General features: G+C 42.4%; 1 protein-coding gene across 4 annotated transcripts; it reads right to left on the bottom strand.

Moving 5' to 3' along the window:
- Nucleotides 1–3481: 3481 nt before the first annotated feature.
- On the bottom strand, nucleotides 3482–22251 carry LYG2 (lysozyme g2). 4 transcript variants are annotated; one of them, XM_055242373.2, is made up of 8 exons: nucleotides 22157–22251; nucleotides 20845–20896; nucleotides 14960–15065; nucleotides 14161–14233; nucleotides 8007–8147; nucleotides 6595–6791; nucleotides 5333–5471; nucleotides 3482–3777 (listed from the first exon to the last, which is right to left on the bottom strand). In XM_055242373.2, exons 4-8 carry the CDS (start codon nucleotides 14201–14203, stop codon nucleotides 3659–3661), a joined length of 639 nt encoding a protein of 212 aa, XP_055098348.1. In that variant the 5' UTR covers nucleotides 14204–14233; nucleotides 14960–15065; nucleotides 20845–20896; nucleotides 22157–22251; the 3' UTR covers nucleotides 3482–3658. The 4 variants fall into 4 exon arrangements, with proteins under 4 accessions (XP_055098348.1, XP_063473702.1, XP_063473703.1 ...); XM_063617632.1 differs by lacking the exons at nucleotides 20845–20896; nucleotides 22157–22251 and adding an exon at nucleotides 15538–15710; XM_063617633.1 differs by lacking the exons at nucleotides 20845–20896; nucleotides 22157–22251 and adding an exon at nucleotides 15538–15710 and having other exon boundaries at nucleotides 14161–14228.
- Between the last annotated feature and the right edge of the window lie 3718 nt (nucleotides 22252–25969).

Genomic DNA, 25969 nt, shown 5'->3' with positions numbered 1-25969 from the left:
ACTCTCTTATTATATTCTGCTGGAAGAAAGTGTAAGGAACCTCAGACTGCACTGGAACAGGCACCAAACTGCCTAATCATGGGAACATGTTATCAACATTTTCCCAGGCAGCAGGCCATGCCCCCTGTTCCAGACCCCTCCCACCCAGCCTATAATTGCCCCAGCCTGTAAGCAGCGATGGGCACTGGCATTAAGTTGCAGGTCTTATGCTGGACATAAAGCCTGCGTTTGCTGTAGAGCCACCACTCTCTCTCTTTGTGTCTTTCTTTAACCCTCGCCTTCCCTTCAAAACCTAACAAAAACTATTTTTAAGACAATTTTTCTTCATCCTCCAGTAAGAACCTAATTTTTTGTTTGTTTGTTTTGGTTTGGTTTTGGAGTTTTTTGTTTGTTTGAGACAAGGTTTTACTTTGTTGTCCAGGCTGAAGTGAAGTGGTGCAATCATGACTCACTGCAGACTCGACCTCCCTGGGCTCAGGTGATTCTCCCCGCTCAACCTCCTAAGTAGCTGGGATTGCAGGCGTCTGCTACCATGCCTGGGTAATTTTTGTATTTTTTTGTAGAGATAGGGTTTTGCCATGTTCCCCAGGCTGATCTTGAACTCCTGGGCTGAAGCAATCCTCCTGTGTTGGCCTCCCAAAGTGCTGGGATTACAGGCGTGAGCCACCATGCCTGGCCTAAGAACCTAGATTTGGACAACTATGAAAGTGCTGTTTTACATAATAGGATGCAGACACGTAATAATTCATAACACCTGAAGGGGCACAGGCAAAAAATATAAAGAAAATTGAGAATGCCTGGATATCATATCTAATGGTGCCACATTTGTGTCTAACATCTTTGACATTGTTCTCAGCAAATCCCTGGGAATGAGCTGTTGAGCTAGATGGAGATGGGAAGAGGATAAAGACTGAGATAGTTGGCTGGGCACAGTGGCTCACGCCTGTAATCCCAGCACTTTGGGAGGCCAAGGAGGATGGATCACCTGAGGTCAGGAGTTTGAGACTAGCCTGACCAACACGGAGAAACCCCGTCTCTACTAAAAATACAAAAAAAAAAAAAAAAAAAAAAAATTAGCTGGGCGTGGTGGCACATGCCTGTAATCCCAGCTACTCTGGATGCTGAGGCAGGAGAATCACTTGAACCTGGGAGGCAGAGGTTGTGGTGAGCCGAGATTGCACCATTGCACTCCAGCCTAGGCAACAAGAGCAAAATTCCGTCAAAAAAAAAAAAAGACTTAGATAGTTGTATTATGTCTATTAATTCAAACAGGTTGTGGAGAAGCTTGGCATGAAAATCATGAGACATAATGAAGTTTGTGTGTTATTTCCAGATTGTTCTTACCATGTTGTTAAGTCATAGATGAAAACAAGCAATGTTTGAAGGCTATTCCCAACCTCCAGGTGTACCTAATCCTGATGAAGCCGATGCTGTTAGCACCCTCCCATATCCCTGGGCCTTTTAGAATTTTCAGTTGATTTCCAACTGCCAGTATTTGTACCTCTGTACCTGCAGCCCCTTTTCCTTGGAAATGTGTGTTGCTTATTTGCAAGGCAAACCAGAGTAGCAAAGAATTAACACCCCCCAAAGCCCTACAGGCAGATCCCTCAGCCAACGGCTCTCAAGAGTTGATGTATAAATGCCCCAGCTCCTTGTACCTTGGGCAGAATAATTCTGTGGTGTGGGTTTTGCACCATTCCTAGCAGTTTTCCTGCAAGGTTGAGCTCAGGTGCCCGCTGTGGTAGTGGCTTGATGACATGTTTTATTGGCTGTCCTATTGTCCCTGTATCATCCAGCCACCTAATACCAGCATTCCAAAATAAACTACCCACACTGGAATCCTTGCCTCAAGTTCTGCTTCTGGGGAACCAAACTAAGACAACTTGAATGTGAGGTCTCCCATGGGACATCTCTTGGCATCCTAGTCATAAGGAGAACACTGGGGGAAAACATTCAGGGAACACGTGAGCGTACTATTTCTTATTTTTCAAATTACCTGAAAGTGATCTCATTTAGATGTACTTTATTGTTGAAGAAGTGACATTGAAGGGGCTAGTGATTAGATGAAATTCATGCATGTGAGGGAAAGCCCAAAATAAATAATTTCTGAGCAAAGTGAACATCTGAAGAGCATCCTGGATGGCCCACATGCAGGGAGGATAATAAAAATATTTAACACCTGGTACAGCATGGACCTCAACCAGTCATAGAAGCTGCCAGCCTACCTGCTGAGGGCCTGCCACACAAACTGGCCATTGGCCTTGCCCGGTGAAACAAGGATTCCTGGTGCTGCCTGGGTCAAATCTTCAGGCTGGGTTGAGAGGTCAGTGGGTAAAGAAGGATTTACTTGGCTTTCTCCAAGGGGGCTCCAAGGCAGGTGTGTCTGATTTTGATTCCTTCTCAGAAACAAAAGTGATGGACTGAAACATTCGTTGAACATCTCCAAAGGGAGTTAAAGGCCCAGCAGGGCCACATCGTCACACATCCACTTTTCACTCCAACATGTTATCACTTGTGTCCTCTCCTGACTATGGAAGTAAAGGCCACAAACAGCACACAGTTTCCTTCCAGAGAGTTGTCTCTTCTCCGTTGTGGGTAGTGTGAGCAAGACCAAGGTAGCAAAATAGCCAAGGGGTAGGTGTGTGTGTGACCCAAGATAAATAGCTCCGAACCTCTCCTGGCACTATGAAAGTGATGCAGAATGATGACATAATCAGAAAAAGGTGTTTGGAGTACATATATGAGGATATTGGTGAGGGTGCTAATTCATTCAATTACTGGGGATGCTGTAAAGTATGGTTAACCCATTCCTGCTACCCAGACCCCAGAGTTGCCTGGTGTCTCTTCATCTCCTTGACCTTCTCAGTTGGCTCTGTTAGCCTTCCAGTAATTTCCTTTTATTGCTTAAAGTTTCTATAAGTGGTTACTTTTGCTTGCAACCAAAGAACCATAATTGATTTGGGTCCTACATGCTTATCTTCAGCCATGTTTTGTGAGGGCAGACCCCATGAAAGAAAGTGTGTGGCAGCAACTGCTGAAAATAAGAAAAGCCAGTCCCTGGATCTTCACAAACAAAAGAAAACACAGGAGGTTGCCGTGGGTTTGAAGGACTTGGTGTATCTAACTTGAATGACAGCTTCACCTCAGTTGGCTCTCAGTTTCGTATGAAGCTAGAATTCCATCCCTGTTTCCTCCATTGCCCCATGGATTGGCTGGCTTATGAGTCAGGAACTTCTCATAAGCAAAGCCCAAGTGGTTTGGGCAGATACTGGGAAAAGGACAAAGACTCGGGTAAGGCTTACTTAACTTGTTAGCAATTCTGGTAGACAGAGAGTAGGTGGGCATTGGAATCATGGGCTAAAATGAAGCCTAGCTGGAATACATAGGGGCCATTTGCCATGATATTCACATTTACTACAAAGTAATTATATATATGTCTATGTCCATTTCCTGGGAACCATATTGTGAACTGGATGGATTTCTTTTATTTTTCTTTCCTTTTTTCAATGCTTATTTTCATTCAGAAAATTGGGAAATGAATTTTCTTTCACAATTTTAATCATTTATTTGCCAGTGTTGAATACAACACATTCACATAAAACTCTCAAAGGCGGCCATCTGAGCACTCTGCCAACCTGGCCCACCCACAGAGCTTTGCCTAGAAGCTTTGTCTTTTATAGAACTTAGCTCGAGCAATGATATCATTGACGAAGTCATTGTCTATGTCCGATGGGGTGGCAATCGCTTCAATTCCTGACTTAAAAGCTGAGAGACCACCTGAAATGAAACACAGAGAGTTAGGCTCAAATATTAACTTTCAGCAGAAATAAGCAATGAGCATTGCCAAGATGTTAGCTCTCCAGGCAAATCTTCCAAAGCAGGCAGTCTCAAATCCTCCTCCCTCTCTCTCCCTTTCTGAAAGGACATGCTACCCCAAGAATCACTGGGAAAATTCCAGATTGCTTTCTTTCTGTTTTTCCAAAGTCTTTGGTTTTTCTTGTTGCAAAAATCAGATTTGCTTTTTTATGTAATCCAGGCCTGGCAAAACTAGACTCCCAGTACATCCTCTGCTGAAAATGCTTGTAACATTCTCTCATTTATTCAATAATTCACTCATCTATTCACTCATTTATTCATTCAGGAAATGTTTTCAAGCACCTACTATGTGCCAGGAGAGGTGTCACACTGACTGCAAGGTACCCAAGACACACTTATTTCTTTGGGTACGTGTACATATGCATGTGTATGCTATTTTACCCTAGAATTTTATCTGTAGTAGTTCTGTATGTGTTTAACATAATTGTGCTCTGCTCTGATATCCAGAGAAAAAGATGCCTGGTCCTGATCCCTACCTTAAAGGACCTTGAAATAGAGACTAGAAACTGTTCTGGTAAGGCCGTTAGAGTGTGGAGGACATAACATGGGCCGATAGGAGGTGAACCTAATAGGAATTGATGTGGTTGGGTGTGAAGAGAGAAGGAACCACAGAGCCTAAGAAAGCAATCTGGTTTTCAGGCTGGGAATGGGTTTTCAGGCTGGGATGACTGGCTATATTATGGTGCCTCCAAGACATGTAAAATGCAGAAGAAAGAGCAAATTTATAGTGGGAGGTTAGTGAGTTAATTCCACCTGGGAGATGCTGAACTTGAGGGGGCCTGTGGTCAGACAAGCAGAGATTTCCACTTGGATATATAGCACCTAAAGTCCCGAGAATACTCACAGAGTAACATTGTTCTGACAATTTGGAAAGTTGTTGACAGTTTCTTATAACAGGAAAAAACCTATGAGAGGTAGGCAAACAGATAGATAGATAGATAGATAGATAGATAGATAGATAGATAGATAGATAGATGATAGATAGATAGATAGATGATAGATAGATAGATAATTTTTTTTGAGAGATGGGGTCTCGCTCTGTCTCCCAGACTGGAGTGCAGTGATGTAATCAATGCTCACTGCAGCCTCAACCTCCCAGGCACAAGCAATCCTCCTGCCTCAGCCTCCTGAGTGGCTGGGACTGTGTGTCACCATGCCCAGCTATTTTTTTTTTTTTTTGTAGAGACAGGGTCTCACTATGTTTCAAGGTATCACTCAATAGCTCAATAAGCAATGAATAAGAACCCCAACATTCTGCAGGAGGGGAAATGGAGGTTGAGGATGGAGGACCTCTCAAAGTAACTCAGTGGTTCAGGGAATGCAAATGCAGCCTCTAGACAGCTCCTCGGGCCACTGCTGACCCCGTGGAAATGCTCCCAGGGAGTCTCAGGTCACACTGGCCTTCAGTGGCCTCATTCATTGCTCATATAAACAAAATACTCAGAATACAGCCTACCTTTGAGGTGCTGAGCAACACTCCACGTGGGGAATTTTTTCTGGATTGCCTTAATTCTCTCTGTTAGAATCCCAGTAGCCTGTGAAAGGTGCTCTTTGCTGTCCCAGGCACCAACAGGGTGGTACGTTTGTTTATCAAGCTAGAAAAGTCAGATAATAAAGTCAGCATCTGGATGAGGTAACACATTTTTCTACCATTCCTAATTTCCTCTCCTGGTATTCAAGTCATAGATACCGGCCTTTATCCCCAAAGAGTCAATTCTAATGTTCTTTCTTTCATAGAGATGAGAGTCAGAGAAACAAAGTAAGGTTTGGGAGAAATGGACATGGCATAGTTTTAGCTAAACATTCTAATATACAAAAAAAATTTTTTAAGTTGTTTTGAAACAAATAACACCCAAAGTCTATACATTTATAGTAATAAATAATTATCCAGCTAATTCAGAGAAAAAATTGTTTCTAACTGGAAGGCCAGAAGTCTGTATTTCTACAGACAATTTAAAATCGAGCCTGGAAGCAAATATCCAGATAATTTGGGTCCCCTTCCTCCAGTTTACCCAAAGGAACAAGTTATTTCAAGTAGGGCTCAATTATACCATGTTTTGATCCACATGGATGAAATTTACTACTTCATGAATCCCAAGAGGACACCTGTAACAATAGTGCTGTTTATAAGATTTTCTCAGTTTTAGTGTATTACATATTATTTTTTGCAGAATGGTAGTTATGAAACTCCTAAAATACTTTTAAAAAGATATCTAATAATGAATAAGCCTTGAATGAAATAAAAAGATGTGTTGCAGAAATCCCAGATCAAATTATGCTGGAGTGGCTGGGCACAGTGGCTGACGCTTGTAATCCCAGCACTTTGGGAGACTGAGGCAGGTGGATCACCTGAGGTCAGGAGTTCAAGACCAGCCTGGCCAACAAGTTGAAATCCCGTCTCTACTAAAAATACAAAAAATTAGCTGGGCATGGTGGCGTGTGCCTGTAATCCCAGCTACTCAGGAGGCTGAGGGAGGAGAATCACTTGAACCCGGGAGTGGAGGTTGCAGTGAGCTGAGGTCATGCCATTGCACTCCAGCCTGGGCAACAAGAGTGAAACTCCATCTCAAAAAAAAAAAAAAAATTATGCTGGAGTACCTGTAGCCAGATGCCAGGGTATTTTGGGGCTTAGAAGCACTGCAAATGGATTTCTAGTTGAGGTTGAGCTTCTGTGAGGAGGGATGCAGTGGGGCTGATAGGAAGTTTCTAGCTAAATACCTGCATCAAGCCAAATTTAAGTCCCCTGTGGTCCCAGCCATCTTGCAGGACAGATCCGCCATGGCTTTCCCTGGAGATGATGGCTGCGATGACAGCAGGGTCCACACAATGTCTCTGCCCGACTTCTTTGATCAGAGTCTGGTAAGGTTTTATGGCCCTCAAATCCATCTCAGCAAACATTTCAGAACCACGGATCCCTATGTCAATAGAAAAGAAATTGTTTTTCTGGGCATGGTAGTGTGTGCCTGAAATCAGTCCCTGCTACACAGGAGGCTGAAACAGGAGGATCGCTTGAACCCAGGAGGAGTTCAAAACCAGCCTGGGGATCATAGTGAGAGCCCATCTCTAATTAAAAAAAAAAAAGAATTTAAAGTTAAAAAAAGGAAAGAAACTGTTTCTTCTACTTCAGAAGAAAACCATTTTTAAAAATTTGCTAAGTTAGCCACAACCTCTGATCACTGCTAATGGCTTGGGACAACCATTCTAAGACATCCTTTTGATCTCTGATTACAGAAACAGAGAGATCCACAACCCCCAACAGGTGCCGCTTCTGCTCTGTTTCTCCTTCAAATTGCTCATGCCTGTAATCCCAGCACTTTGGGAGGCCGAGGTGGACAGATCACTTGAGGTCAGGGGTTCAAGACCAGCCTGGCCAACATGGTGAAACCCCGTCTCTGCTAAAAATACAAAAATTAGCTGGACTTGGTGGCAGGCACCTATAACCCCAGCTACTCAGGAGACTGAGGCAGGAGAATTGCTTGAACCTGGGAGGTGGAGGTTGTAGTGATCTGAGATCATGCCATCGCACTCCAGCCTGGGTGACAAAGCAAGACTCCATCACACACACACACAAAAATTCTGCCACACTGGTGCACTGGGAAGCCTGTTGGACTAGGAGTCAGCCAATGTATGTTTTAGCCTGGCTCTGCCACTAGTTGGCTCTGTTCTATTGGGAAGTATCCCCCTCCTTGCTGAGTCTTTGGGCTCTGATTTGTAAATTTGAGGGGTCTGATGTGACCTTGTGGTTGCTGCCAGCTCCGACACTCTAAAACCAGGATAACATGATGAAGAAGACTTTGGAACAGTATTGCATCAAATGGTCATGTGTAACATGAAGCAAACACAGCAGCACCACCCAAAAAACAAAGCCAGAGTCTAATATTTAGTCAAGCGGTAGTTTCAATATGTGGAAATAAACACAGCTGGACAAGGTTTGGAAAGAATGGGGGTGGAAAATGAAAAGAAGCGGGTTGTTAGAGTGGTAAGGATTGTGGTTTTTTGCTCATTTTAAATTTTGATACTATTGTCATAATGATGATTATACCTTTTCAAAATTAAGTGACTTCCTAAGAAAGAATCTGAAAACGATGAAAGGGGGAAAAAGCCGAACGTTTGCTCTGCTTTTCACTTACCGCAGTTCATCAGACTGTTTGCATCACAAGTGGCCCCAGAGGTCTTCATGGTCATGATGTCCCCGTAGCAGCCATGGTACAGGCGTGGATGTAGGTGAGGCTTCATTGAGTGGGTGAAGGGGTATGAGCCCCTGGAAGTTCCTAGGAGGAAGTGTAACTCACATGAATCCTGTGAGAAGATACTGCTTGGGTTGCTGCAATAAACTTCACTAAACCAAAGGCAGAAGGCCACAGACAGAACTCCACAGCTCTCTTGTTGCTATTATTTGTTCATCAGACAGAAGTTCCCCACGCCCACTCTGCTCCGACCTTTTGTTTTGTTTTGTATTAACACAGCACTTAATCTGAAAACACTATGCAAAATATTATGAAATTCATCTCTTATAGATCCTAAATGCATGTGCAGTCTTTTTTTTTTTCCTTTTTTTAAGATACAAGGTCTTGCTCTGTTGTCCAGGCTGGAGTGCAGTGGCATGATCATAGCTCGCTGCAGGCACCAACACCTGGGCTCAAACGATCCTCCCACCCCAGCCTCCTGAGTAGCTGGAACCACAGGTGCACATCACCAGGCCTGGCTTATTTTATCTTTTTGTAGAGATGGGGTTTTGCTATGTTGCCCAAGCTAGTCTCAAACTCCTGGGCTCAAGCGATCCTCTCTCCTTGGCCTCCCAAAATGCTGGGATTACAGGCACTGTAGTCATACCATGCTATATGTCAGAATTAAAACTGACAGAAGGTTTTTAAGCAGGAAACTTGAGAGGTTTTTTTTTTTTTAAGATTCAGGGGGTACATGTGCAGGTTTGTTACATGGGCATATCGTGTGATGATGAGGATTGGCCTTCTATTGGTCCTTCACCCAAATAGTGAACACAGTACCTGATGTGTAGTTTTCAACCCTTGCCTCCCTCCCTTCCTTCCTCCCTCCCTCCTTCCTTTTAGAGTCCCCAGTGTCTATTGTTTTGAGAGGAATTTTAAAACATTTCTGACACAAATGCTTCTGGGGATGTGAACATCTGGATTAACAATTTGCCTTTGTTTAGAAAGATAAGGAAGAAGGGCACCATAACAATTTAAATATATTCTTATTTTATATCATTTACTGTGGAGTTGATTTCCTATGTCTATTTAATAAAATCAGAAGTAAAAATTGAATTTGCCAAAATAATAGAAGTCAAATCTATTCTTGTTTTTTTGTTCTGTCATTAAAAAGTGAGTTTCCATCCAAGTCTGTTGTAGGAGAGGCAGAGCTTTTGCTAAAGGAGATACAAAGTTATTTTCTGTAATGTTGAAAAGTTTGTTCTAACAGTTTCAAGGACTGTTAACTTGTACCTTAAGAGTCCAAATATTTGTTATAAGACAGTACTTTGGGCTGGATGTGGTGGCTTATGCCTAGAATCCCAGCACTTTGAGAGGCTGAGGCAGGAGGATTGCTTGAACCTAGGAGTTCGAGACCAGCCTATGCAACATGGCAAAACTTGTTTCTACAAAAAATACAAAAATTAGCCTGGTGTAGTGGCACATGCCTGTAGTTCCAGCTGCGTGGGAGACTGAGACAGGAAGGTTGATTGAACCCAGGAGGTCGAGGCTGCAGTGAGCCTTGATGGTGCCACTGCACTCCAGCCTGGGCAACAGAACAAGACCCTGTCTCAAATCTCAAAAAAAGAAAAAAAAAGTATTTTGTTAAAATGTTTGGTGTAAAAAAATAGAATCTGGTTGGGCATGGTGGCTCACACCTGTAATCCCAGCACTTTGGGAGGCCAAGGCAGGCGGATCACCTGAGGTCGGGAGTTCAAGACCAGTCTGACCAACATGGAGAAACCCCATCTCTACTAAAAATACAAAATTAGCTGGGCATGGTGGTGCATGCCTGTAATCCCAGCTACTCAGGAGGCTGAGGCAGGAGAATCGCTTGAACCCAGGAGGAGCGGTATGCAGTGAGCCGAGATCGCGCCATTGCACTCCAGCCTGGGAAAAAAGAGTGAAACTCTGTCTAAAAAAAAAGAAAGAATCTAACCACTTCTCTCACCTCTGCTACTGCCACAGTCCCAGCCAGCATCATTGCTCATCTGGACTCTCCTAACAGCCTCCTAACTGACCTCCCTGATTCACTCTTGCAGCCCATCCTCTACCTAGTAGACAGAGTGGCCCTGTGGGAATATGCATGGGCTGCTATCAGTCTTCTCTCTTAACCTTCCAGTGGCTTTCTCCTCCTTTAGGGGAATAGCCAAGTCCATCCTGCAGCCTCCAAGACCTACTAGATCTGGCCCTCTGCTCCTCTTCCTACTTCTCTTTCCCTTTGCTCACTCTCCTCCAGCCACATTCTTCTTTGTGCTTATCCTTCAACATGCCAGGCAGGTTTCTGCCTCAAAGCCTTTATGTTTGTGGTTCCTTTTGCCTAGAATGCTGTTCCTCCAGGTATCTACATGATCATGCCTTCAGGTCTCTGTCCAAATATCACCTTATCAGCAGAATACATAGACAGTTTGTAAACAAAAAAAGAAAATGGTCCTTAAACATATAAAAGATGTTAAACCACACTCAAAAAAAGAGAAAGGCCACATTAAAACATCATTATGACAGCATTTTCGAGTCTTGCTCTGTTGCCCAGACTGGAGTGCAGTGGTGCGATCATGGCTCACTGCAAGCTCCACCTCCCGGGTTCATGCCATTCTCCTGCCTCAGCCTCCCCAGCAGCTGGGACTACAGGCACCTGCCACCACGCCTGGCTAATTTTTTGTATTTTTAGTAGAGACGGGGTTTCACCATGTTAGCCAGGATGGTCTCGATCTGCTGACCTTGTGATCCACCCACCTCGGCCTTCCAAAGTGCTGGGATTACAGGCATGAGCCATCGCGCCTGGCTGCATTTTCCAACTCTTTAGTTGGCAAGAGCCCAAAGGTTTGGCAATACGCTCTGTGGGAGAGGTTGTGAGGAAATAGGCTGTCTCACACATTGCTGTGGAACACGGTTTTGTGATAGGCTGTTCATTCCAGCGCTGTTTATAACAGCAAAGGACTGCAAACAACACAAACGTCATTAATGTAGGGACTGGTTGAGTAAGTGATGCTACATCCACAGTGGAGTACTATGCAGCTGCAAAAGGAAAGAGTAAGACCTGTATATACTCCTGTAACATTCTCTCCAGGGACAAAATAGTATTTATAGAATTGTACTCTTTGTGTAAGAAAGGGGAGAAAATGCAATTGTATATTTTGTGTGATTTGCTCGTATTTTCAAAAGAAACAATACAAGGATGAATGAAAAACTGATAACAATTGTTAGTTATGGAGAGGGTAAGAGGAAGGTAAAGGGAACAGGAATAGAGGATAGACTAACTATCTTTTTTAAAGTTTTTATTTTGGAACCATGTAAATGTTATCATAAATTTTAAAATTAAATCAAATAAGGAAAAATGGAATCATAGAAAAACAAATGAACATAACTCTATAACAAATTGAAAGATTAATAAACACAGAGGAGTATTATCTCAAGTGACTTTAAAATATATCCATGTAAGTGTATACCACTACATAGGAATACATCCTATGAACATAAATAATCACAAGAAAATCTTATATTTACTGTCTCATTATTGGTTGGTAATACTGTCATAGTTATTTTGACACTATTGTATGTAAATAAGGAATAATGCTAATGTCATTAGAACTAGGATTTTTAGTGTAAGATAGCAGAGGTACAAATATAAAACTGATGTAAAATGCTTGCATTCTTAAATATAAATGTGAAATATCTGAATGCATAGTTGTTTTTCTTTTAAAAATATATATTTTCTAGTTCCTGCCACTGAAAACACCTGAAATAAATGACAACTCCATAGCAATGGAGCACTTTTACTTCCCACACTGTGGTCTCTAAATACCATTTCCTGCTAAGAGGAACCAGCGCTCCTCAGAATAATGGCTGATTGCTAGCCTGGGGCAGGAAATGTTCAAGATGAAGCAGGAAATCTTTTTGTGCTAGAGCTGGTCCTTATATGTTAGAGAAACATCAAAAAAAATTTCTTTTTTCAGATGGAGTCTTGCTCTGTCACCCAGGCTACAGTGCAGTGGCATGATCTGGCTCACTGCAAGCTCCACCTCCCAGGTTCATGCCATTCTTCTGCCTCAGCCTCCCAAGTAGCTGGGACTACAGGCGCCCGCCACCACGCCTGGCTAATTTTTTTGTATTTTTAGTAGAAACAGCGTTTCACTGTGTTAGCCAGGATGGTCTCAATCTCCTGACTTCATGATCCTCCCGCCTTGGCCTCCCAAAGTGCAGGGATTACAGGCGTGAGCCACTGCACCCAGCCCAAAAATTTTTACATGTGAAATGTTTTTATCTCCCTTCCTTCCTCTCACTCTTTCCCTCTCTCTTCCTTTTTTCCTCTCACTCTCTTTCTGTTCATTCCTCTCACTAGAAGATAAATTTCATTAGGTCAGATACTAGATGTTTTTCTCTGCTATATCCTGCTCGGCACCTGGAACAATGCTTGGCACAAAGTAGACATTTAATAAACATTTGCTGAATGGAAGAATGGATAGTTGGATGGATGAAGGAATTAGAAAGGGATTGTTTAAATTATCTGGATCAAGTGTCCTTATATTGACAGGTTCAGTGTCCTTTCACTGGGAGGCAGTCTTTGCCAGGCTCACTGTGTGGCCCACAGACCACAGGCATCAAAGTTACCCAGGAAGATTATTAAAAATGCTTATCACTGGTCCGGGCACGGTGGCTCCCACCTGTAATCCCAGCACTTTGGGAGGCCAAGGCGGGCGGATCACGAGGTCAGGAGATCAAGACCATCCTGGCTAACACAGTGAAACCCTGTCTCTACTAAAAATACAAAAAAATTAGCTGTGTGTGGTGGCAGGCGCCTGTAGTCCCAGCTACTTGGGAGGCTGAGGCAGAAGAATGGCATCAACCCAGGAGGCGGAGCTTGCAGTGAGCCGAGATTGTGCCACCGCACTCCAGCCTGGGCGACAGAGTGAGACTCTGTCTCAAAAGAAAAAAAGGCTTATCACTGGGCTCTTCACACCAGATCTACTGAACCAGAATCTTGCAGTATAAGGCCAAAGAAGCTGCACTTTACCCAGCATTCCCAGTTGACTCTTACATGTGAAGTTTATGAACCACTGCTTTAAGGGAACTGGAATATGACCATGGACCCTACACTGCCTGCGTAGGCATTATAAACACACAAGCCCTTTTTAAATTAAGAGTCACCTTTCAGCTATACACAGCTAATATAGTAGCTCATAATTAATCTACTGGCTATTTAACTCTGCTCTCACCTGGCAATTTAAAAAGAGTAAAAATTTAAAACTATGTTGCCCTGCTTTTGACCATAAGTAACCGGAAATTACTTTTGGGTAACCTTGTTTTTCCAAATTTAGAATTAAACATTTTAGAAACGCTGTCTTCTCAGTCACCATTCTATAATTAAAGACAACTTGAACATTGCTCATAATGGCTTTTCATTTTGCTTAGGTCAAAGTTTTCACATTCTCTTATTCAAGATCCCTTACCAACTCACCAACCTATCTTTCTAGCCTTCCCCCCAGAAACCCCCTCTTCTGTCCAGGCCACACTGACCCAAAGACTTTTCATTCATTTCTGCCTCTGCTCTTTTACTGAAATCATTCTTCCCATCCAGCAGGCTCTTCCCTTTTCTTATTAAATCACCAAGCTTCCTTCAATTGACACCAAAAGCCTTTCACATCTGAGCATTCTAGTTGGATGTGAGCTCTTCCTCCCAAACCTTTCCCAGACTAGTTCTTCTTTCCCACCTATACACATTGAACTCTCGTCCACTGCTTGGCATTGATAATTTTCTCTTCATGTGTTTTGCTTCCAAGGCACTGTTCCATATACCTCTCGGTAAGATATCCAGCCTGATAGGTGCATTGTCAGACAGGAAGTAAGCAGATCAATAAATATTAGATTATTTGAAATTCCCATAGATCCTGTTTTTCACCTGCTTAGCAAGTTGAACACACTGTTAATTATAGAAATAATAGTTGATTAATGGCCAAGCTGGTCAGAATGAGAGCCCACTCTTCCATTACAGGTAATCATTGACTTTCTGATTCATGATTGTGCTGAAGGTTTTTGTGGACACCCTGTGAACAATGCTAAATCTCAGCCAGTGACTTACCAATGAGGGCAATTAGTCCCCAAAACACCACAGAGGATAACATGGCAGGGAATCTTATCTTCCAGGACCTGCTCTGATTTGAAATAGAAACTGGTTAATTTTAAAACCTGAAAATTTCCCAAAGAAAAATTTGCTTTGATATTTTAAAAGTTCAGAGTTATTTCCAATTCACTACTCATTTCCCTGTTTCAAGATAGTATTCTCACAGGCTCAGTACATGGTTTGTTGGCACACTCTCTTTCCTAAGCATAAACTCCCAACTCACTTCAATCCAATTTCATATTGACATGGGTCATGCATATCTTACATATGTAACTAAATATACACTCCCATCCCATCTCTAAGCTTGGTAACCCCACAATTTTGTTCCCTTTCTTTTAAAAAAATATATTGATCCTTTCATTCTAGTTATTCGCTCTACCCCTGTCTTCAAGGATCAGTTTTGGTTTTTCATTCATTTATTTAGAAATGGGATCTTGCTCTGCCACCCAGGCTGGAGTGCAGTGGCATAATCATAGCTTACTATGGCCTCAAACTCCTGGGCTCAGGTGATCCTCCCATGTCAGTCTCCTGAGTAGCTGGGGCCACATATGCATGCCACCATGCCTGGGTGTTTCTATTCTTATACTAGGGTCTCCATAGGGAAAACAAAATAAAACAAAATACCAACAGGAGCATCAGAGAACATGACTTAGAAGAGGTTTCCTCTGCTCCATTTCTTCCTCAATCAACTCTATTCTTGGTTTCATTCAAATGGTAGCTTATAAGTTTTACAAGATATAAGAAGGCCAGCACTAACCTTGTTTGCAACCTCACAAAAAATAGCTCCCCTCTCTGTTTGCAAAGGTCTTCTGTACTCAGCAGCAAACTGCACTTCGAGCTTTTACAAAGCGGTGGCCTTTGTCCTGTAACATAGGTTTAACAATTGGAGAATCCATTAGTCAGTAGATCACTGCGCACCTGGCTTCAACTGAGTAGACATCAGTGTGGCTCTACTGCTGTGGAGGAAACTTTTAAACACCAGCATGAAGACTCACCTGGCTTTTCTTACCTTTGTCCTGTACCAGCGATCATTAGAGGAGCTTTATATATGGTTTAAAACCATCTCTTTAAACCATTGACCTCATTAGGCCTGGTTATAATAGTACTTAGGACTTAGGTGACCCAATTAATAAGAGGATTTCAAAGGGTTTATTAACCATAATTAATTAATCTAATGAACCCCCAGGTTGCTCAGGAGGCATATTTTGATAGATTCTTTCTAGATATCTAAAATTGTGCCAAACAACTTCTAAATTTGCGAATAAGAAACAGATAATTCGCTTTAAAAAGATAACAGGAAATACTAGCAATTTTTATCTTGGATTGGTTATTTACCTGAAATGCTGAGTCTCCTGCTCTTTGTTCCCCATTCCAGTGTCACATGATCCCCATACCAATATGTCGCATGATCTCAAACCACTATGTCACATGATCATGATAGGTGAACTTGGCTCCTTACTCCAATCCCACTTCTGAGAAACAGGTGCAAGTGTGGCCACCTGCTCTGGGAGATCAATGCAAAACCAGGGAGTAGCAACGTGAGTGCTCATTTGCCCATACTTGCTAAGGATATGGGAAAAAAGGATATAGCCAGGGATGAAAACTTCTTCAAGAAGAGAGTATATTTCTTCAGGCTTATGTCCAAAGGAAGAGAGGAAGCATATTATGCAGCCCCAGGAACAGGAAATGGAAGGGACGTTCTTGAAACAGGCAAAGCACATTGCGCTGAGGGGAGGAAGAAGTCTGGTCTGGGTCCTTCCGCAAATGTGTCCAGTTTCTCAGACTGCACACAGTCCTCCCCCACATCCACTGAGTGAAGAAAGGTGGAAGGCAGCTGTACGGGAAACAGGAAGACAAAACCACAGGCAACTTCCCAGCTCCCTGGCAATAAAACAACCTCCACTCCCAGGAGAACATGCCCTCCCCAAGCTGAGGTCTGCACAGTCGACTGGCATTCACTTCTGCACTGCCTGCCTTCCTGCTTGTAGAACAGAAGTCCCTGGCACGGCCTCTAGCCTTCCATCCCTGGAAGAGTGGCAGGGCCCTTCTGAGCCAATGGATGATTCCTACCTGACTCTCAGGAAAGTGACCCATGGAAGGTCTGCTGCACCACCATCAACACTGCAGTCAGGACCACTCTTGAATAAGGGATATTGCAGGAGTCTAACTGCCCTGAGGCAGGCCTTAGAAACCCATAGTCTATCCCAGCAACATTGTGCCCATGACCCACTTCACTGCAGGGTGAGTAGAGCCACTTACCTGAGGCTTCCAGGCTAAGTGCAATGAGAAAGTTCAAGAAAGGGAGATTAAGAAGTTACGAAAGAGGCCGGGCGCGGTGGCTCACGCTTGTAATCCCAGCACTTTGGGAGGCCGAGGCGGGCGGATCACGAGGTCAGGAGATCGAGACCACGGTGAAACCCCATCTCTACTAAAAATACAAAAAATTAGCCGGGCGTGGTGGCGAGCGCCTGTAGTCCCAGCTACTCGGAGAGGCTGAGGCGGGAGAATGGCGTGAACCCGGGAGGCGGAGCTTGCAGTGAGCCGAGATTGCGCCACTGCACTCCAGCCTGGGTGACAGAGCGAGACTCCGTCTCAAAAAAAAAAAAAAAAAAAAAAAAAAGAAGTTACGAAAGAATGATAAGTTAGGTAAAAGAGAGTAGGTGGAGGCTGGGGCTCTCCCTACATGCACTGGAAGAAGAAAGTATTAATAAAACATTTAAAGCACTGTTGAATGTGAAGAATACTTATCTTTCTGCTCTCAGTTAGTGGGGCTACGAGTCCTTCTAGGTATGAGGGTCTTAATGTCCAGGCTTCTGCAACTCAACAAAAATTGTTTTCAAACTGATGTGGATTGTTCTGTTCACTCAAACTGTGAGAGAACAATTGAACATTTGTTTGACACCCAACATTACTCAGGTTCCTATGGATATTATATGACTCAATCCTCCACTAGCCCTGTGAGGCAGGTATTATCCCTTATTTTAGAGATGAGGAAACTGACTCAGAGAAGCTAAGTAACTTGTCAAAGATGGCACAATTAGCATGTGACAGAGCCAGGATTTGAATCTAGGCCTGTAAGATTCCAAAATCCATGCTCTTCCACTTACCAGAAGTGCCAGCATGATGGACAAATGCCCCTGCAAAGCAATCATTGCAACAGGTCCAAATCAATCTGGACACAAAGCATTGTCTATGGTCTGGAAAAATAACACCACTCACAGATTTTATACCACTATCTGTCAAATGTTTGTAGGTGCTGTTCTAATTTCTAAAATGCAAATTAATATGAGTTAACCAAGTCCAAAGTGGTTTTTTGTCACTTTATATTTTCTCCACCAGTAATAATAATGTAGTTAATATGCACTGACCTTGTATGGTATGACTGGTAGAATAATAGGAAGGGACATGACCTAAGTTTGTTATACTCTAAAGCCCAACTCTTAACTGCAATACCCTACTGACCCAGTATGGTATGACTGGTAGAATAATAGGAAGGGGCATGACCTAAGTTTGTTATACTCTAAAGCCCAACTCTTAACTGCAATACCCTACTGACCCAGTGGATGGTTAAGTGTGGGTACTATTGTATAATGATCTTAGAAATTTCTTGTCACTAAGAAGAAATATACTGAATAATTCTCCATCTCTTCCCAGGGATACCAAGAATGACTACATGTGAGTTGTACTGATATTTCCAGGAGGGGCTTGAAGGACCTTGGCACCTGTCATAATCTCCATCAGTCCCCAAAATAAAAACACAATCTATATGCAAGCAATGTCCTGTGCTATACAAATAAAACTCTATGGCCTGGTCCCCTGCCCCCTCAAATCAGTTGCCTGCTCCTAAGACTCTTCAGTGCAGCAATTCTCTGGCAGTTTCTGGGGAGTCCTGGCAGATTTGGGGTTCCTGGCCTCAGTGGTGGAGACTCCAATCATCCCTAATGACTAAATGGCCTCAGCAATTGGAAAACTTCAATAGGAAAGTTTCAGTTGTACTGTCCTGGTTAGGAGGAGAGGAATGATTATGAAAACTGAGGTACTCTGTATACCCAGGGAAGTAGATTCTAGTGGGAGTTCCTGGCAAGACTTCTCAATTCATACCACACGAAGACCTCCCCTTGTGCCCTGAGCTACCCTAGGTTAGCACTTTTGGGAATTAAAGGAATCCAGCATCTCAGGCTCCCTTAGTCCCCTCGCCCTCTGCGTCCCCACCTGCCTCCCTCCCAACACTAGTCTGTGCTAATAGAGACTGGGTTGTCTCCGCCATGTCATTATTTGTGAATTCCAGGCACAGCTCTCCCTTCTCAGGAACAACAGCCAAGGAGGATGACCAAGGGCAACTCATTTAACCTCCCTGAGTCTTAATTTTCCTCATCTGTAAAATGGAGATGATAATAATGCCCCATGACTTTGTTTTGAAGATAAAAATAAATTTTATATGTAAAAACATGTTATAAACTACAGTGCTTCATAGAGATGCCAGTTACTATCATGATGGGTTTGCATTCAGGTCCTGATGGCTTAGCTTCTTGTTGATTTATTCATTTTTTTGTTTATCCATGCACTCAGTAAGAATAATTAACAGCTGAATTATAGGACAGGAAGTAGGAGGTGAAGTCTCTCTTCAGCTGTGAAGAAAACTTGGCAGGACAAGGAAGAGCTCTTCATTGCCAGGACTCTGTAGCCTGTCTGGTAGGAGTGGAGGAAGGATAAGTTCAGAAACAGCCACACAAGCAGCTGCAGCCCAAGCATCTGTTGCACAGCTTTGAAACCTATAAAATGAGGGAGCCGCCCAAGAATATGTGGCAAAGGTACTTTGGCACCAATGGCTGGTGAGAAGGCAGAAGGGGAGCCCTTCCATAAAATTTCACTAAAACATTCAACTTAACCCCAGGATATTTCAATGTCAAGCTTTAACTGCTGTGTGCTTTTCTTGTCTTGGTTTTAATCTACTATATGATAGGTAAAATGCATACCCTGTTGAAGAAGCCACTTATATGGTTGCATTATTGGTCTTCCAGTGTCAAACATTTGACCAACACTTCAGAAAAGAAGATATACAAATGGCCAATAAAGCTCATGAAAAATTGGTAAACATCTTTACACATCAGGGAAATGCAAAATAAAACCAAAATGAGACAGTATTTCACACTCTCTAAAAAGGGTAAAACCAAAGACTAGCTATATCACATATTGGTGAGAATATGAAACAAAACAGAACTCTCATACATTGCTGGTTGGAGTGTAAAATGGTATGATTGCTTTGTAGAACTGTTCAGCAGTTTCTAACAAAGTAAACATACCATATGCCTCAGGAATTTATTTCTAGTCATTTACCCAAGAGCAATGAAAAAAAAAAATGTCTCCCAAAAGACTTGTATGAGAATCTTCACAGATTGTAAATTCTACAAAAAAAAAGAGAGAGAAAAAAAGAATTTTTACAGTGCTTTATTCATAATAGCTCAAAACTGGAAACACTCCAAAAAATTCATCAACAGAAGAATGGACTAACAGTTGTAGTATAACGATATAATGGAAAAATACACAGGTTAAAAAAAAACAAATCCAGGAAAAAATTCCAATGAACCTGGGCTGGGTCAGGTGCCCACCTCTGGATCATTCAACCATGTCTAGGAATATATTTGTTTGAAAAAGGGACTCCCTGTGGTTTGGGAAGGAGAAGGGAGAAGTCTGAAACAAAGTTTTAAAGTAACATTTTTATTTTGAAATAGTTTAAATTTCACAAGAAGCTTCAAAAATAGTACCAAGAGTTCTCACGTACTCTTCACCCAGCTTCCCCTAGTGGCAATATCTTACATAACTATAGTACATGTCAAATCCAGAACATTACCATTAGTATTATACAATACTGTAAACTTAGGTACAGACCTTATTTGGATTTCCCCAGTTTGTTTTTACACACTCTTTTAAAAAACATTTATTTATATTTCAGAAGCATATAGTACTGTGAACGTTTATCCCACAGGTAGATGCAAGTAACCATCACCATAATCAGGAGACAGAACTGACCCATCACCATAAAGACTGCCTCATGATATCCCCTAACTATGTCTTTCATTGTGCCAGAAGTAAACTTTTTTTTTTTTTTTTGATGGAGTCTCACTGTTGTCAGCCTGGGCTGGAGGGCAGTGGCATGATCTCGGCTCACTGCAACTTCCACCTCCCAGGTTCCGGCAATTCTCCTGCCTCAACCTCCTGAGTAGCTGAGATTACAGGTGCCCACCACCACGCCTGGCTAATTTTTGTATTTTTTAGTAGAGATGGGGTTTCACCATGTTGGCCAGGCTGGTCTCAAACTCCTGACCTCAGGTGATCCACCTGCCTTGGCCTGCCAAAGTGCTGGGACTACAGGCATGGGCCACAGTGCCTGGCCAAGTAAGCTGTTTTTTAAAAACAGCTTGATTTGAGATATAATTCACATATCATAGCCTTCACTCATTTAAAGTGTGCAATTCAATGGTTTTTAGTATGTTCACAGAGTTTTGCAACCATCAGCATAATCAATTTTAGAGCATTTTCATTATCCATGGAAGAATCTCCACAACCATTAGCAGTCATTCCCAGTTTCTCTTCCCTCCCTCTTCTCTCCTGTTCACCCTCTGACCCCAGGCAGTCACTTACCTAGAAGTCTGGATGATTTTGTAAAAAACTGTTCTGTAGTTGTTCACTATACCTGTGATGGAGAGAAGAGCTGGAGCAGTATGTGGAGAAGGACTTGTGTCAAAGACTGTCCTTTTGTCACAGTTTACCCTGGGAGTGACTTGAATATAATCAAATGCTGTAGAAAATGAGGATGCAACAAACAATAGGATTATTTGATCAGGTAATGATGTTGAAGACACTAGTTCAAAAGCTTAAGCATAGAAATTGGCCTGAGGCAGGAATGGGACTGCCTTTTCCATTGTAATAGAAAGAAAAGAGAAAAAAATCAGATAGCAATGCAGTTCAGTGTATAGAGTTGATGCGAGAAAACTGAGGGAGTTACCTAATGTTTTTTTTATTTTTTTTTTATTATACTTTAGGTTTTAGGGTACATGTGCACAATGTGCAGGTTTGTTACATATGTATCCATGTGCCATGTTGATTTCCTGCACCCATTAACTCGTCATTTAGCATTAGGTATATCTCCTAATGCTATCCCTCCCCCCTCCCCCAACCCCACAACAGTCCCCGGAGTGTGATGTTCCCCTTCCTGTGTCCATGAGTTCTCATTGTTCAATTCCCACCTATGAGTGAGAACATGCGGTGTTTGGTTTTTTGTCCTTGCGATAGTTTACTGAGAATGATGTTTTCCAATTTCATCCATGTCCCTACAAAGGACATGAATTCATCATTTTTTATGGCTGCATAGTATTCCATGGTGTATATGTGCCACGTTTTCTTAATCCAGTCTATCGTTGGACATTTGGGTTGGTTCCAACTCTTTGCTATTGTGAATAGTGCTAATGATTTTTAAGTCCTTTGTGAAACAGGAGGTCAAATCATGTGCTGAGAGTAAAAACTACGATGACTTAGAAAATGGAGAGCATGTGGAAAAGCCACTCTGTAGAATTGGAGAGAGAGCTGAAAGAGAGCCAAAAAGATGAGTGGGGTCTACATATGGACTAGTTGAGATTGGAGTCCATAAATGTTCATTTAGAGGTATTGAAATGCTGGGGTCTGACACGGCAACCTAAGTACAGACAAGGAGAAAACGGAGGGCTGGAGTGGTCCAGGGCTGAGGTGCAGCTCTGCAGGTGCCATGCAAGGAGGATACAGGGACAAGTGAGATGGAGTTTGGCAAAGGAATGGCTAAAGTAATGGCAAGTGGATAGGAAATGAAGGGAAGAAAGTAAGGGGCTATCATGGGGCCAGTGGGAGGATTTAAGCTTAAGGTTTTGGAGGTGGAGTATATTGGCCACCCCTTTCTCCCAGCTTACTTCTCTTACCTTACCTCTAACTCTACCCACAGTTACAACAAACAGTAGCATACAAGCTTCAGCCTGCTTTGCTCAGGCCCTTTCCCAAGTGCTTGCTCACTCCCTCGTGCCTGCTTCCTGCAGTCTTGATTTCTAGGAGAACTGGAATCCCCTGTGGACCTCTCCAACTCATTCTCCTTAGTAACCTGACCAAAATCAAGGGCAGAAGGATGAGGGGGTGGAAGGTGAGAGGAATAAATCAGGCATGCAGGGACTTGGGCTATCGCATATCCCCACAGACAGTGGAGGAGCAGGCAGGTGTGAGTGATTCTGGGCTGTGTGTGCAAAGGTTCTGGTGACCTTTTATCAGGCCAGAGGCCCTCACAGTGCAAAGAGAGGAAGCAGCAGTTAGGAGCCTCAGCTGGAGGCTTCTTAATAATAAGTTTTCTTGTTTAACAACAGAAGGATGTTCATACTGTTAAGCTCTTTACTTAAGCAGGTTATTAAATGGTATTAATGAATGTTTCCAATTTTAAGTGTGTGTATATGCAGGCATGGAAATTAAGCTGAATTGCATCTTCAACTATACCAGATGTTACAAAATTCTTCTTCAAAGCAGCTGTACCACATTTACCCCTCTAAAGCAGGATATAAGTGTTTCCATGCTCCATATCTCCACAGAGGTTTGCTATAATTAGACTTAAATAGGGTGGGAAAAGTCAGTTTTCTGACTGAGATTGGGCATCTTTTCATATATGCTCATTGGCCTTGTCAGTTTTACCTGCTCTGAACTGCCTGTTTGTATTCTTTGATCACTTTTCACTGGGTTGTTTGCCTTTTTCACATTTTATTTATTTAGCTTTAAAAATTTTTTATATCACAAGATATCATCAACTTTTTCTCATTTTTTAAAAGAGAAGTCCTCATATACTGTAGTCTGGGTCCTACTCTTTTTTTTTTTTGAGAAGGATTCTCGCTCTGTCACCCAGGCTAAAGTGCAGCGGTGTGATCTCGGCTCACTGCAAGCTCCGCCTCCTGGGTTCACACCATTCTCCTGCCTCAGCCTCCCAAGTAGCTGGGACTACAGGCGCCCGCCACCATGCCTGGCTAATATTTTGTATTTTTAGTAGAGACGGGGTTTCACCATGTTAGCCAGGATGGTTTTGATTTCCTGACCTCATGATCTGCCCGCCTTGGCCTCCCAAAAGTACTGGGACTACAAGCGTGAGCCAACGTGCCCGGCCCTAGTCCTTTGATAATCATATGCTAAAAAAAAAAAAAAAGGAAGAAAGAAGAAGAAAGAAAGAAAGAAAAGAAGAAAAAGAAAAAAGAAAGAAATTTTACAAAAAATTACATAATTAAAAGGGATATAATCAGTACCTTGCAGTAATTTTCAAGTGTTCTACAAGGAACTTGTATTAATTGTCAGAAAGACATGCTATGTTAAAACGTTTTAGCCACGTCTGATCCCACAGGTGATTGCTGTGGAGGGCTACCCCTTAAATGGCCTTGGACCCCGGGTTTTATGAGAACTGCAAGGGCATCTTCTAAATTCTGGCCCTGTGGCGACTGGGATGGTGAGTGTCTTAGTCTGCTATTTTTGCTGCTATAACAGCATACCACAGACTGGGTAATTTATGATAAACAAAAATTTATTGGGCCCATGGTTCTGGAGGCTAGGAAATCCAAGAGCATGGTGCTGGCATCTGACAAGGGTCATCCATGGTGGAATGGCAGAAGGTGGAGGTGAATATACAAGACAGAGAGCAAATGGGGCTGAGCTGATCCTGCAGAAATAAAGCCCCTCCCTAGAGAACAGCATTATTCCATTCATGAGGATGAACCCTCATGACCTCATTATCTTTTTTTTTTTTTTTTTTTTGAGACAGGGTCTCCCTCTGTTGTCCACGCTGGAGTGCAGTGGTGCAATCACAGCTCACTGCAGCCTCAACCTCTCTGGGCTCAGGTGAACCTTTTACCTCTCGTCTCCGGAATAGCTGGGACTACAGGTGTGTGCCACCACTCCCCGCTAATTTTTGTGTTTTTTTTTTTAGAGACAGGATCTTACCATGTTGCCCAGGCTGATCTCAAACTCCTGGGCTCAAGTGATCCTCTTGCCTCAGCCTCCCACAGTCCTGGGATTACAGGTGTGAACCACTGCACCCTGGCCCTTATCATCTATTAAAGTTTCCACCTTCCAATACCATTACATATGGTGATTAAATTTCAACATGAGTTTTGATGAGGACGTTCAAACCAATTTTCACACTTCTTAGGGTTAAATTCAGGGTTGAAGGGATATGCAATGAATTTCAGTTCCAGATGTGTACAGCAATAGAGAGGCCTAGGAAATTGTTGGCCTCCCTGAGGCCTCACTCAGGACAAGCAATGGAGAGAGGATGGCTCAGGAATCACCACTGTCAGCAGTTACTCCCAAGATTTGACCCAGGCTCAGTGGGTTTTCCTGAGGCTGGAACAGGAGTGAGAATGCCTCAGCCATGTTCCCCAGCTCCTCCTGGCTCCTGACTATCCTGGGGCCAGATAATTGACTATTCAAGACAAATGGGTTAATGGCCCAGCGGTTCATGACACACAGGTAACAACAGGAGCAACCTGTACTGCATTTCCTTGAAAAGAGTCAATTAAAGAAGATGCTGACCCGGGCAGAGTGAGTGGCTCAGCTAAAACATCATTCTACAGCTCATTTTGTTCTATCGTATTCATCTCAGTCTGATTTAACTAATTTTCCCAGATTCTAGCACTCATCTAAATTTTTCTTAAGGGATTATAACTGTGATAGAAAAAATAAGTAAAAATATACAAGAAGAAAATGGGACCTACAGGTTTTATCTTTGCGTCCTCTCTTTTCTATGTGTAGACATAAGCACAAACACACTAATAATATGTTCACTGCCAAAGTATCTCCGTGTTAATTACTCACTTTGAAAATTACCAACTGTCTGTAGAACTGGGCTGAGCCAGGATTGTAAAATAGGCAACATCTATTTAATATCTTATGTTGTTGCAGTACTTTGGAATTTTGAATGGGCTTTCAAATAAGTTAAAATAATAGAAATAACCTTCCAAGAAAGATCAAGCAGATTTTATGTCCCCCATTAGATGTATAAGAAAAGAGACTGACTTGCCCAAGACGTCCTATCTAATAAATGATGGAGCTGAGACTGGAACCAAAACATTCAGATTCCGAGTCCAGGGCATTTCTTTCCATCATTTATTGTGTCAGATGATGATTTCTAAAGCATTTTTCCACCCTGAAACTTCAGGATTCCATGATTTATTTTGTCATTTCCAACAGTCAGGCATTCATGCTCTCACTTGCCGTCTGGCTGCACAAAGACTGCTCTTCACTGCCACCTAGGCCCACTCTGATTTTAACACTGCCCAGCACCTATTCACTTCCCCCAAAGCACCCACCCCCAGTCCCAATGGAATATATACTTATTTGGTGTTTTATGATCAGAGACCTTCTCCACTCGTGCTGTCCAACAGAAATAAAATGTGAGCCACACATTTAATTTAAACTTTTTTGTCTGCCACAATGAAAGAAGTGAGATTAATTTTAATGCTATATTTTGTTTAGCCCAATATACTCAAAATATTAGTTCAAAATCAATATAAAAGTTGGGATATTTTATAATCTTTTTTGTACTAAATGTGTGTATTTTAGGCTTACAGCACATTTCAGTTCAAACTAGTTTGTACAAGTATTGAGTACTTGAAATAGTATTGAGTACTATTTCAAGTACTCAATAGCCACTAGTGGCCACCATATTCGACTGAAGAGTTTTTTTTTCTATTTTTATTTATTTTTAATCTTTTACCACATC

The sequence above is a fragment of the Symphalangus syndactylus genome, chromosome 14 (assembly GCF_028878055.3).
Source record: "Symphalangus syndactylus isolate Jambi chromosome 14, NHGRI_mSymSyn1-v2.1_pri, whole genome shotgun sequence".
Taxonomy (NCBI): Eukaryota; Metazoa; Chordata; class Mammalia; order Primates; family Hylobatidae; genus Symphalangus; species Symphalangus syndactylus.
The sequence above is the reverse complement of the archived record's forward strand: the minus strand, read 5'-3'. Positions and strand labels throughout refer to the sequence as shown.